Source organism: Ursus arctos, unplaced genomic scaffold (assembly GCF_023065955.2).
Source record: "Ursus arctos isolate Adak ecotype North America unplaced genomic scaffold, UrsArc2.0 scaffold_19, whole genome shotgun sequence".
Taxonomy (NCBI): domain Eukaryota; kingdom Metazoa; phylum Chordata; class Mammalia; order Carnivora; family Ursidae; genus Ursus; species Ursus arctos.
In genome coordinates, this window is record NW_026622863.1 from 57,521,201 (window position 1) to 57,532,328 (window position 11,128).

General features: G+C 53.8%; 1 protein-coding gene across 5 annotated transcripts; it reads right to left on the bottom strand.

Annotated features, from left to right (window-relative positions):
* Positions 1 to 527: 527 nt before the first annotated feature.
* Positions 528 to 8,791, bottom strand: NR1H2 (nuclear receptor subfamily 1 group H member 2). 5 transcript variants are annotated; one of them, XM_057314585.1, is made up of 12 exons: positions 8,690 to 8,791; positions 7,185 to 7,495; positions 6,973 to 7,090; positions 6,721 to 6,854; positions 6,052 to 6,113; positions 5,840 to 5,971; positions 5,182 to 5,472; positions 4,834 to 5,099; positions 4,441 to 4,620; positions 3,696 to 3,795; positions 1,499 to 1,707; positions 528 to 1,123 (listed from the first exon to the last, which is right to left on the bottom strand). In XM_057314585.1, the coding sequence occupies exons 5-12, from the start codon at positions 6,092 to 6,094 to the stop codon at positions 977 to 979; spliced, it is 1,368 nt and encodes a 455-aa protein (XP_057170568.1). In that variant the 5' UTR covers positions 6,095 to 6,113; positions 6,721 to 6,854; positions 6,973 to 7,090; positions 7,185 to 7,495; positions 8,690 to 8,791; the 3' UTR covers positions 528 to 976. The 5 variants fall into 5 exon arrangements, with proteins under 5 accessions (XP_057170568.1, XP_057170567.1, XP_057170566.1 ...); XM_057314584.1 differs by lacking the exon at positions 8,690 to 8,791 and having other exon boundaries at positions 6,969 to 7,090; XM_057314583.1 differs by lacking the exons at positions 7,185 to 7,495; positions 8,690 to 8,791 and having other exon boundaries at positions 6,973 to 7,125.
* Between the last annotated feature and the right edge of the window lie 2,337 nt (positions 8,792 to 11,128).

Sequence of the window (11,128 nt, forward strand, 5' to 3'; positions counted from 1 at the left end):
CCTTCTACCTCTAGGTCCCCACTCAGTCACGTGCTCCTCCCATAAAAGCCACTATTCTCTCACACTCTAGCGAGCCCCCTCCATCCCCCGCTGCCAGCCCTGACTGGTAGCCACCTCCAAGGGGACTTTATCTTGTTCTCCCACGTGTCCAGTGCCTAAAATTGTGTTTGCCACATAGTAAGTGCCCCATACATATTTGTTGGATGAATAACATCTGCACCCCACAAGGGCCCGCAGAGTGCCTAGCCCACAAGTGGCTTCAGCAAATATTTTTTGCCTAGTGAAAGCCTGGGCCCCTTCATCCATTGAAATTCTCTGTCCTTCAACAGGCTCAACTCACCTTGTACAGGGAGATGACACCAAGGCTGTCAGCCTCTCCTGGAAACACCGCCCCCCCCCCCCCAAAAGCCCAGTCTCATCACCCTGAACCCACCACCAGTCTAGTAAGCAGCACAAGGTTTAGGGAACTGGTGTCAATGAAGACCCACAGCCCATCCCCTGTATATACATCCTGGACTCACTCTGGCTCAGGGCACATTTCTATTCATACTTTATTTTCCTGTTTTTGTCTTTTTTTAGTTTTTATTAAATAAAAGGAACAGAGGGAGGGGGCCTGTGGTTTCTCAAGCTGTAGGGGAGAGCCACAGGCCCCCCAGTCCCTCTCTTCAAGGTGCATTGCGCAGTGAGCTTGAGGTGTAAGCTGGGTGGGGAGGGCAGCTGGTAGTGCTAGGAGAGTCAGAGGTTGGGATCTATGACCCATCCAGCCCTCCCAGGAAGACTCAGTGGGCAGGGAGGGAGCCTCCTGGACCCTAACTGGGGCTCACCCGAGAGCTGAGGGCTGGTGGGACCAGGGCTTGTGCTCTAAGCCACAAGGTGGGACCCCAGGCCTGGCCCCTTCCCACTCCAGGAGGAGGAAGGGGTGACAATGTCCATTCGTTAGAGGGTGCAGGGCTGTGGGGCAGGGAAGCCAAGCCCCTCACTCATGGACGTCCCAGATCTCAGACAGCAGAGGCGGCAGCTTCTTGTCTTGGAGCCGCAGAGCAAAGACCTGCTCTGAGTGCACGGAGCTCAGTGTACGCAGGCTCACAAGCTTCATGAGCATCCGAGGGAAGCGCAGCTGGTCCTGCGGGGGGACAGGAGGAAGGTGGGTGCTGGCCAGGCTCCTGCCCTGTGAGGCTCTGGTCAGCCCACCTGGACCACCAGGAGGGCCCTCCTCCCTGGGCTGAGCCAGAACAGCAGTATGGGAGTGGCTGGGCAGAGCGTGGGGACCCCTATCCCTATGCCTGCACCAGGCCTGGCTCCTTGGTCAGGGGACAGAGGCCTGAGGACAGACTCTGCAGAGAGGACATCAGCCAGAGCTCAGAGTGCTGCCAGGGCAGCCCGGCTCAGAGGAGGAAGCAAGACCTCAGCCCCAGGCTGACTCTATGTGGGTGTGGACTTCCTGTCCCTGCCAGGGCCTCAGGGGGCTGGGCTCCGGGTAGCTCCAGGAGCCGCATACCTGTGGCCTCTTGATGCGCGTGTAGGAGAGCAGTGCCTCTACGTAGGGCTGCTGCAGGGCCTCGACGCGGCTCGGCTCCTGCACGTTGGGCCGGTCAGCAGAGAAGATGTTGATGGCGATGAGGAGGGCGTACTCGGCGTCGTCCAGGCCCAGCCGCCGCATGGCCCGGGAGAACTCGAAGATGGGGTTGATGAACTCCACCTGCAGGCCTGTGGGGGGGCGGGAGGCCTGGCCGGATAAGCTCCCCCAGCCCCAAACTGGCCCCATGCCCGGGCCCTGACACTGCTCAGTCAGCGGGGTGAGGAAAACAGAGGTGATTCTAGTGTTCTTGTCATGTCTATTCACCTGTGTCCCTGCTGCCTAGACGAGTGCCGGGCACACGCTAAGTGTGCCCTAAGCCTTGCCTGAATAAAAGAATGAGTAACGAGAGTGAACATTTATTCAGTATTTCCTACCACGCCATCTTACCTTCCCTGTACCTCTCCTAAGGAAAAGGAAGGATTTTTACACCTAGGTCGCACTGCGTCACCCTTGCAGTGGCTTCCGCGGCTTAAAGTAAAGCCTGCCCTCATTCCCAAGAGTGGTTCATTCATTCAGTCATCAAACTTTATCAACACCTACTATGTGCCAGGCCCTGGGGTAGAGCCGTGTCCAAGTCAAAGCCTCCCCTCCTGTGGAATTTGCATTTGGGGGCTGAGGGGACAGACAACAGGCAAACATGTCAGGACACCATCCAGCCTGTCAGAGGGATGGGTGCTGCTGGGTCAAGATTAACGTATGGAAAGGTAATGGGGGCACTGAGAACCAAATCAACGTCTTAGACAAGGTGGCCACTGCACAGTGACGCCGTAGGAAGGCCTCACTGTAGGCGGACCTTTGAGCGACAACCCAAAGGAAGGGAAGCGACGAGTTACGAGGATGTGTGAGTGTCCCAGGTGGGTACCATCTGTTTTGCCCAGGACGGAGCAGCTTTCTGAGCCTCGAGAGTTTCAATGTTGAAACTACGAAGCTCCCATGTGAACCAGGATGAGTTGGTCGCCCATACTGGCCGAGGGACCAGCAACTACAAATGCCCTGAAGTGGGAGCACAGCTGGTGGGTCCAAACAAGAGGGAGGAAGCCAGTGTGGTGGGAGGAGGGTGAGCAATGGGAGCTGAGTGCGGAGAGGACCCTGCAGGGCCTGTGCGCCATGGCAAGGACTCTGGCTTTTCTCCCAGTGAGACAGAGCCACGCGGGGTACTGAGCAGAGGACGGACATGAGCTGACTTGGTGTGAACAGGACCCTTCTGACTGCTGTGTGAACAGACACATTTGGGAGAAGCCAGTGAAGGGACCCGGAAGTGTTCCAGGGAGAGACGCTGGACAGTGGCAGAGCACAAAGGGAAGTGGTGGGACCCCAACTTTCTCTCCAGCCCCACCTTCCTGTGCTCCAGATGCCTGGGCCTCCCTGTAGTTGCAGCTCCTCCCTCACCTCAGGGCCTTTGTACCTGCTGAGCCCCCTGACAGAAACATTCTCCCCGCCCAGTGCTCCCCTGTCAAACTCATATCAAAGGGGGTTGAGATGGCCAGGCATCAGAGAAAGGAAAAAAGATGGGGTTAGGAACACACATGTGGGAGTACAGAAGGGTGCCCCAGAAAGAAATTATGGAAGAGAGCAGGACTTGCGGGGAAAGCTGAGACTGAAGGAACACAGCCTTTTTGTACATGGGGTTCCCTGGTGGGCAATGCTATTCCCCAATTCCGTTTTCCTAAGCAATATACCTCACCCCTCAGGCCTCAGTTCAACTGCACTTCCTCCAGAAGCCCACTGCCTGGTCACATGCCCAGGTAAGTGCTCTCGGAGGGCAGGGACCAGGACTGCCCTGTACAGTTGGGTAGGTTACATACTTCACAATGGACTGAGATCCAGCATCCCTACAGTGACACCAGGTTTTGGGAGGAGGGAGAGTCTTTTCTTCATTCCTACTAAAACGCCCTGTGTGATAGGAGACCCCTCTGCCTCATCCTGCACTGGCTCCCAGTGCACACACATGGCGCTCAATACATAAACCCTTATCTCGACGTAAAGCTGGCTCAGCCTGCTTTGGAAATAAAGGAATGGAGGCTCAGACAAGAACGAGGTGGCCTGAGGTCTCCCAACAGTAGGGATTCGGCAGGGGCACCAGTCCTGCACCCTCCCAGCCCCCTCTCCACCATACCTGCGCGGTGGAAGTCATCCTTGCTATAGGTGAAGTCCTTCAGGAAAGTGATGCACTCTGTCTCATGGTTGTAGCGTCTGGCCGTCTCAAGCAGCATGATCTGGGGGCAGCACGGAGAGCAGCAGGCATGGGCAAGGGCTCCAGGAGTCCCTATGATCCGTGAGCCACTGGGCTCTCCTCTCTTGGCCTGTGGGAGGACCTAACCTCACCAGAATCATCCCTCGCCCCCGGGCCCAGCTCTGTTCCTTCAGCCACCCCAGCCCGCGGTCAGCCTGTCAGACACCGCAAGCTCTCTCCCTCGGTGCCCACGGCACCTTCCACAGGTGGTTACGAGGCACGGGGACAGGCACTGCCTGTTTTGTCCACTGCCACATATCAGCACTTGGAGTGGAGCCCAGTATATGCTAGGAACTCAATACTTATTTGTTCCGGTTGCTTTGGTTTAAATCTCAGCTCTCCTGAGTAGCCTTCCCAGCATCACGTTCTTTAAAGCACGGCGTTCCAGCCCAATCCTCAATTTTCTCAGCCTCAGCCCGTTTCCTTTTTCTCCTTGGCTCATGGGAGGCTCTGATGATCTGTTCAGTATTTTCACATCTCCCTGTAGGGTATCCTCTCCACGAGGGCAACCACTGGAGGGACCTGGCTTATCACTATGCTCCCAACAGCTGTCCTGAGGCTCAACCCTGGGGTTCCTTGGGGGCAGTAAGGGAAGGGCCTTGTTGAGGATGGGCAGGCCGCCCATTACCTCAATGGTAGACGCCTTCAGGAGGGCGATCTGGTCCTCGCGGCCCAGCTGCAGGAAGCCAGGCACCTGTTTGGCGAAATCCACAATCTCCTGGACTGAGATGATGGCTAACTCCGTGAAGTGGGCGAAACGCTGCTGGCGGGCATCGCGGGACTGGGGGTCTGCACCCAGGGGCCAGGGCTGGAGACACAAGGGCCAGGGTTACTCTCAGGCCTCCTCCCTTGAGCCCAAGGCCGTGGGGACACCTTGAGGCAAAGACTGCACCCTAGGAGACCCTCCTCTCCAAGGCCCTGCCCTCTGGAGCCTCGTTCCCTCCCCATGCCCTGGGCCGCAGCCCTGCTGGCTTTCCCCCGCCGGGCTCCTCACCCCTCAAGCCTGGGGGAGGGGCAGTACCGTGACTTTGGGCTGGTCAGAGAAGGAGCGTTTGTTGCACTGCAGCTGGGCTGCCACCAACTGCTGGATCATTAGTTCCTGAGCAGCTGTTAACTGAACACCCTCGCCTTCCCCGGAGCCCTGGCCACCTCCGTCAGACCCTCCAGGGGAGGCCCCGGGCCCAGAGGCTGAGCTGCTGCTGCCCACTGGCCCTACGGGTGATTGTTGTTGCTGCTGCTGCTGCTTCCGAATCTTCTTCTTTCGGATCTGTTCTTCAGACAGGACGCCTATTCGGGAGACACAGGCCTCAGCAGAGGCCCCAGGGCTGGGCAGGGGCCTGGCTGGCACAGCTCCCTCCCCAGCACTCACACTGCTCCCTCATCCCGGCCTCCTTGCATTTGCGCAGCCGGCACTGCTGGCACTTGCGCCGCATGAAGGCGTCCATCTGGCAGGTTCCACCACCCCGGCAGGCATAGCGCCTGGCCCCGCCTCGGACCACACTGCGCCGGAAGAAGCCCTTGCAGCCTTCGCAGCTGAGCACGTTGTAGTGGAAGCCAGAGGCCTTGTCCCCACACACGCGGCACAGCTCATGGCCCAGCATCTTTGGAGCCGGGCCCTTCTTTCGCTTGCGCTCCGGTTCCTCTGCAGGGTCTGGAACGACTGGGGTGGGTGAATAGAAGCCATGAGAGACAGGCCCACAGGGAAACAGCAGCCAGAGGGTCAGCCCCACAAGAGAGAAGAAACAAAGAGCCAGAGTACAGAGAGTGACCCAGAGAGATGGCAATTTAGAAGAAAAGGTGTATATATCCGTCAATCCCAAAGAACAAATGACAATAAGAGGTGTCAAATAGAAAAAATACGCTCACAGGCCAAAAAAAAAAAAAGAAGTGGCAAGTAGGTATGGAAGAAAAAAAAATCAGTGAGAAGTTGGGAGCCTCCCATCCTCATTTCCGATCTTTCTCCCTTCCCAGATCCCTTCCCAAACCCCCCATCAACTCCCAGCCCCTGTCGCTGAGCCCCATCTCACCCACACTGCAGGCTGAGCGGGCCCAATCACTGCCTGGGACATCAGGATCTGGACCCGCAGGCCACAGTTCAGGACCCTCCTCCTTTATAGCTGGTGAAGAAGAGGGGGCGCTGGGTTGAGGTGGGCCATTTCCTGGGAGAGGGAACACAGTGAGTTTCTCCTGACGAGTGTGCAATGGGGGTGGGGACTGGGCTGGGAAAGAGGTCACTCACCAGGCAAGGGGGTGTCCAGGGAACTAGTAGTGGGGGTGGACATGGTGGCGTCACGGAGCAACCTGCAGATTACAGGGGGAGTGAGAGCCTTGTGGAGCCAGGGAGGGTCAGTTTAGGCCAGCCCCAGGTCTTGATGGGGCACTTCTTTCTTCCACCTTTCCAGTCTCCTCCTTTACTGCATACAGACCCCACCCCAAACTCCTGCCAGCCTATAAAGGTTCTCCTCCGGTTCTAACAGAGCCCACCCCCTACTGCTCCACGTCTCTGCTGGGTCTCAAGCCCTGCCCTCACCTAGACCCCGCCCCTCCCGTAGGCTCCACCCACTCAAAATACCGCCCACTCCCTCTCTCCAGGTACTGCCCTTTCGGCTTCAATCGTGCTCCACCCTCACTTCCTCCCCACTAAGTTTCCCCTTACCTACCCTTACTCCCCACCTCTGCGGAAGAAGCACCCCCAGCCTCCCACTCTGACCCCACCTCCTCCCCATGCTCCGCCCCATCTCTTCCTTCTAGGTCCCGCCCAACCCCTCCAGGTTCCACCCTCACTGTACCCATAATGCTCCGCCCCACTCCCTTTGCCCCGCCCCGCCGGTACCCCTCCCTCTAGGTCCCGCCCCATCTCCCATCATGCCCCGCCTCCACCTCCTCCCATCACGCTCCGCCCCCACACCTCGCTCCAGGTCCCGCCCCTCTCCGAACACCAGTGGGGGGCGGGGCTCATGGCTGCGCGCGAGGGTCTTGTGGGCGGCCTCTCGCGGGGTCTCCTACTCCCGTTGCCCTGGAAACAACCGGAGACAGCGCGAGCTACGGAAGGGAGAGGGGGAAAGGAGAGAAAGGGGGCTGAGCGGAGCGGCGCGGGGAACGCCGGGAAGCCCCAGGACCGGGGCGCCTCCCGCGCCTCCCCACACTCTAGTGCACCTGCCTCTGTCCACTTGCTCTGCTTCTCCTCCTCCTTCTCTGTATCCTTTGGCACGCCGCCGCTTCTCGGATCCCCTCAAAAGTAACTTCGCCACTTCTTCCGGCAACCCCGCCGTGCGTCACTTTAGGAAAGGGGCGGGTAGTCAGGAGTGACGGACTTCCGGTCCGCTTAGGACTAGCCAAATCGGCTGCCCCGCACGGAAGTTGTATACTCACCGGAAGTTTACCGTCGGGGGTAGCTCCACCGAGGCCTGGCAGAAGAGTTCCGGACCAGGTCAATGGAACTTTGGGCCGGAGGGGGGCGTGGCCAGTCCCAAACCTTCCGGCCCGGAGCTGGGCGGCTTTAACTCATCGCTGTGCCTCTCTGGACTCGCGGCCGAGGGTTTACTCTGCATGTACCTCCCGACCTTTAGCTCCTTTGCGCACACGTTTGATTTGAAGCATGTTTGTCCTTCTTTGGTTGTTAACAAGTTTCCTGATTTTAGAGGCGCGCTGCTTATTGGTTTTAAATAAATTGAATTACAAACCTAGACCCAAGGAAAATATATTTTAAAAAAATAACTTGTAGATAGAACTTAAATAAATAAACCTTTAAAATAAGAAGAATAGTAAAGGCAGAATTACACATTACAAAGTATCTGTGAAAAAAAGAATTAGCCATCAAAGAAGTACGACTTGAAACAGTGAAATACACTTCACACCCACTACAATGGGTATAGTCAAAAAGATATAAAAACAAGTACTGGTAGGGACCCTTGGGTTGCTCAATCAGTTATGCGACTGCCTTCAGCTCAGGTCATGATCCCGGGGTCCTGGGATCAAGTTCTGCATCAGTCTCTCTGCTCAGCGGGGAGTCTGCTTCTCCTTTCGCCTGCTGCTCCCCCTGCTCATGCTCTCTTTCAAATAAATAAATAAAATCTTAAGGAAAATAAGGAATGGCTCATACGTGTTCCAACTTTTTAAAAAATGGATATAGATCTGATTATCATCAAGGAAAGACTTTGGGACAGTTTCCTTCCTCTACCTATTCAAGTACTGTGAGTTTTCTTTAAAAGCTATTATTTTTATCATTTTGGTATGCGAAGGCTATGCTTTTTTTTTCTTTTTCCACAGAGAGAGAGCGACTGGGGGGGGGGGTTGGGGCAGAAGGAGAGAGAAACTCAAGCAGACTCCTGCTGAGCATGGAGCCTAATGCGGGGCTTGATCCCATGACCCTGAGATCAGACCTGAGCTGAAACCAAGACTGGGATGCTTAACCAACTGAGCCAGCCACCCAAGCGCCCCTGCCTTTACTATTCTGAAGTGAAACCCAAAGATAATATAGCTAAACTATGTCCCCATAACAAGATATCATTTTACTTCACCAACTGCAACACAAAAGATGTATAAATAAAAGCTAATTTGTAATAAAGTGAGACCTACTTCAACACAGGTGCTCAAGAGACACACAGTCAGATCTTACTTCAAGAGACAGCATTACTCTAAATTTAAAAGCAACAGAACAGTCTGACGCAGGAGGGCTGTATCATCGGCTCAAATGCCTCAGTCAGCATTGCCCCGTATGACACAATTTTTCCAAAATTGTGGCCAAATCTTAATAAAGTGATCGATAAGACAAGGCAGGAATAATTTTGGCATATTCAAAAAAAGCAGCAAGTAGGCCAGGGTGGAAGCAGCTGAGTGAGGTGGGGATGGGGGGAGGGCGCAAGATAAGATCATACCTGAGGACGGTTGGATCAGGAGGCCTTGTGGGTCAGATGTGTCCAACACTGGCTCAATGTTCAGAAAAAACGGTCCCTAACCCTGGGCGACCCCAGTGGACTACATTTCCCAGCAAACTTTGCAGCTAGGTGCAACCACGTGACTGGACTCTGGCCAATGGAACATGAGCAAAAGTAATAGGCGACTTGAGTGAAAGCCAGCGTCTGGCTGACTCCAAGGTGTCTAAAACCTCCAGAATCCCACCAAGCACACCAGGGCCTGACTCCCCTGTCCCCAGACCTCAGTTTCCATCCTCTGTGAAGTGTGCACCATAATCCCTCTCTTACAAAGTGGCTGGGTGATTACGTAAAATGGTGGCTTGAAAAATCTGGTAATCCTTTACCCAGTGGAATCCTGAGTCCTCTGGTGGGATTCTGCTAAACTGAGTCTGGAGGCCCAGAAAGGCGTGAGGACTGAGCCTTACCTTCAAGGCCTTCTGGTCTGGCGGAGGAGGTCTTCCCGGTCACAAACCACTGTGTGACAAAAGAGGGGTGATCCGGGTCCCATTTGTTGAGTGCGTTCAGAAGGCATCTCCCACCTGCCTTGGGCAAGGGGCAGCCAGGGATGAAGCATTTATCCTGCTTCTTTTACAATGGAGGGGAGGCTGGAAAGACTCTGATGTTTCAGGACTTCAGCTCAAGAAACTGTGCAGGTTTTTTTTTTTTTTTAATTAAAAAAAAATTTTTTTTTAATTGCTTCCCTGGGTAGGTGCTTAACAAATGCTTGTCAGCGGGTGCCTGGCAGGCTCAGTCAGAAGAGCACATGACTCTTGGTCTCAGGGTTGTGAGTTCCAGCCCCACATTGGGTGTAGAGATAACTTAAAAATGTTAAAAAAAAAAACAAACACGAAATGTCAGGGTGCGTGGGTGGCTCAGTTGGTTAAGTGTCCAACTCTTGATTTCAGCTCAGATCATGGTCTCAGGGTGTGGGATCGAGTCCCACGTAGGGCTGCGAGTTCAACAGGGAGCCTGGTTCTCTCTCTCTCCCTGTGCCCCTCCCCCTGTTCAGCCAAGCGCGCTCTCTTTAAATAAATAAATAAATAAATAAATAAATAAATAAATAAATAAATATTTTTTAAAAACGCCTGTTGGATTGCAGTAAATTATGTCAAATTAAGAGACTGGTTTTTCGAGGGGTGCCTGGGTGGCTCGGTCGGTTAAGCTTTTGGCTGAGATCATAATCTCTGGGGTTGTGAGAGTCTGGCTCAGCATAGCCTGCCCGTTTCTCTCCTTCTGCTTTTCCCCCACCCCTGCTCTCTCGTGCTCCTCTCGCTCTTTTTCTCAAATAAATGAATAAATTTTAAATTTTTTAAAAAGATTTATTTATTTATTTCAGCGAGGGAGCGCGAGCGTGCGGGGTGGGGTGGGGCGGGTGGAGGGAGAAGCCGTCTCCCGGCTGAGCAGGGAGCCCAATGCGGGGCTTCGATCCCAGGACCCCGAGCCGAAGGCAGGCGCTTAACCGACTGAGCCACCCAGGTGACTCAATAAAAAAATTTTTTTTTTTTTTTAAGGAGAGAGACTGGTTCTTCATAATTACAAAAAAGCTCATTGAGTATTATTGTTAATGCAAAAATGTGTGTAGAGTCCACCATTTTTATAGCATGTATACTAAGTTTTTAAGACTTTCAGAAAATGTACATGGAAACTGATCTGAAAAACACAAACGAAACTGTATTATCGGAAGTCGTGTAAAATAGACTCATTAGAAACGTTTTTTCCCCATACCGAACAAGGAATAATCAATCACAAGGCTATTCATTTCTAGGTGTTGGGAGTATGGTTCTTAGAGCGAATGAATCATGCACCAGGACTCTTAAACAAAAAACAAAAGCAAAGAAACTGATGAAGTGGGCGGGGACAGACCGATCCTGACGGGGAAAATAGGCCCACACCACCACCGTGTGGCCGTTTTGGGAATTTGCAGGCAGCACCTCTCAAATCACTTGGGGCGAGCAAGAATGGGGGACTGGAGGCAGAATCCAGGTGAGAGGTCGGGACTGAATATTCCAGCTGCCAGGACAGAGGAGGGGGAGATATCGTAAGATTTATTGTGGAGAAACTGACTCCCCATCTTCTGTGTCAGGGAAATCCCCTAGAGCAACGGTGCTCAAAGTGGGTTGTTGGAAGTATTTCCTTGAGAATTTGCTGGATGCTGGGCACTGTCCTGCGTACTGGGGACACAGGGGTAAATGAAACAAACCAAGATCCCTGCCCTTGTGGAGATTAGGTTATAATGGGGAAACAGACATTCAATGTGATAACAGAACTACTAGTATCACTGATCCTAAGATAGACGTGGTTTACAACTGATGACATCTTAGAGTCAATTAAATGTTCAAAGAGGTTGAGTGCTATGAAAAAAAATAGGTCAGGTAAAGGAGATTGGAAATTTGGGGAGAG

Coding starts and splice junctions, on each gene's coding strand:
- NR1H2 (XM_057314585.1), bottom strand. CDS start 6,094: ATGTCCACCCCCACTACTAGTTCCCTGGACACCCCCTTGCCTG. Junction 5,100..5,181: donor GGCCGGGATGAGGGAGCAGT/GTGAGTGCTGGG, acceptor TCTCCCGAATAG/GCGTCCTGTCTGAAGAACAG. Junction 1,124..1,498: donor CGCGCATCAAGAGGCCACAG/GTATGCGGCTCC, acceptor GTCCCCCCGCAG/GACCAGCTGCGCTTCCCTCG.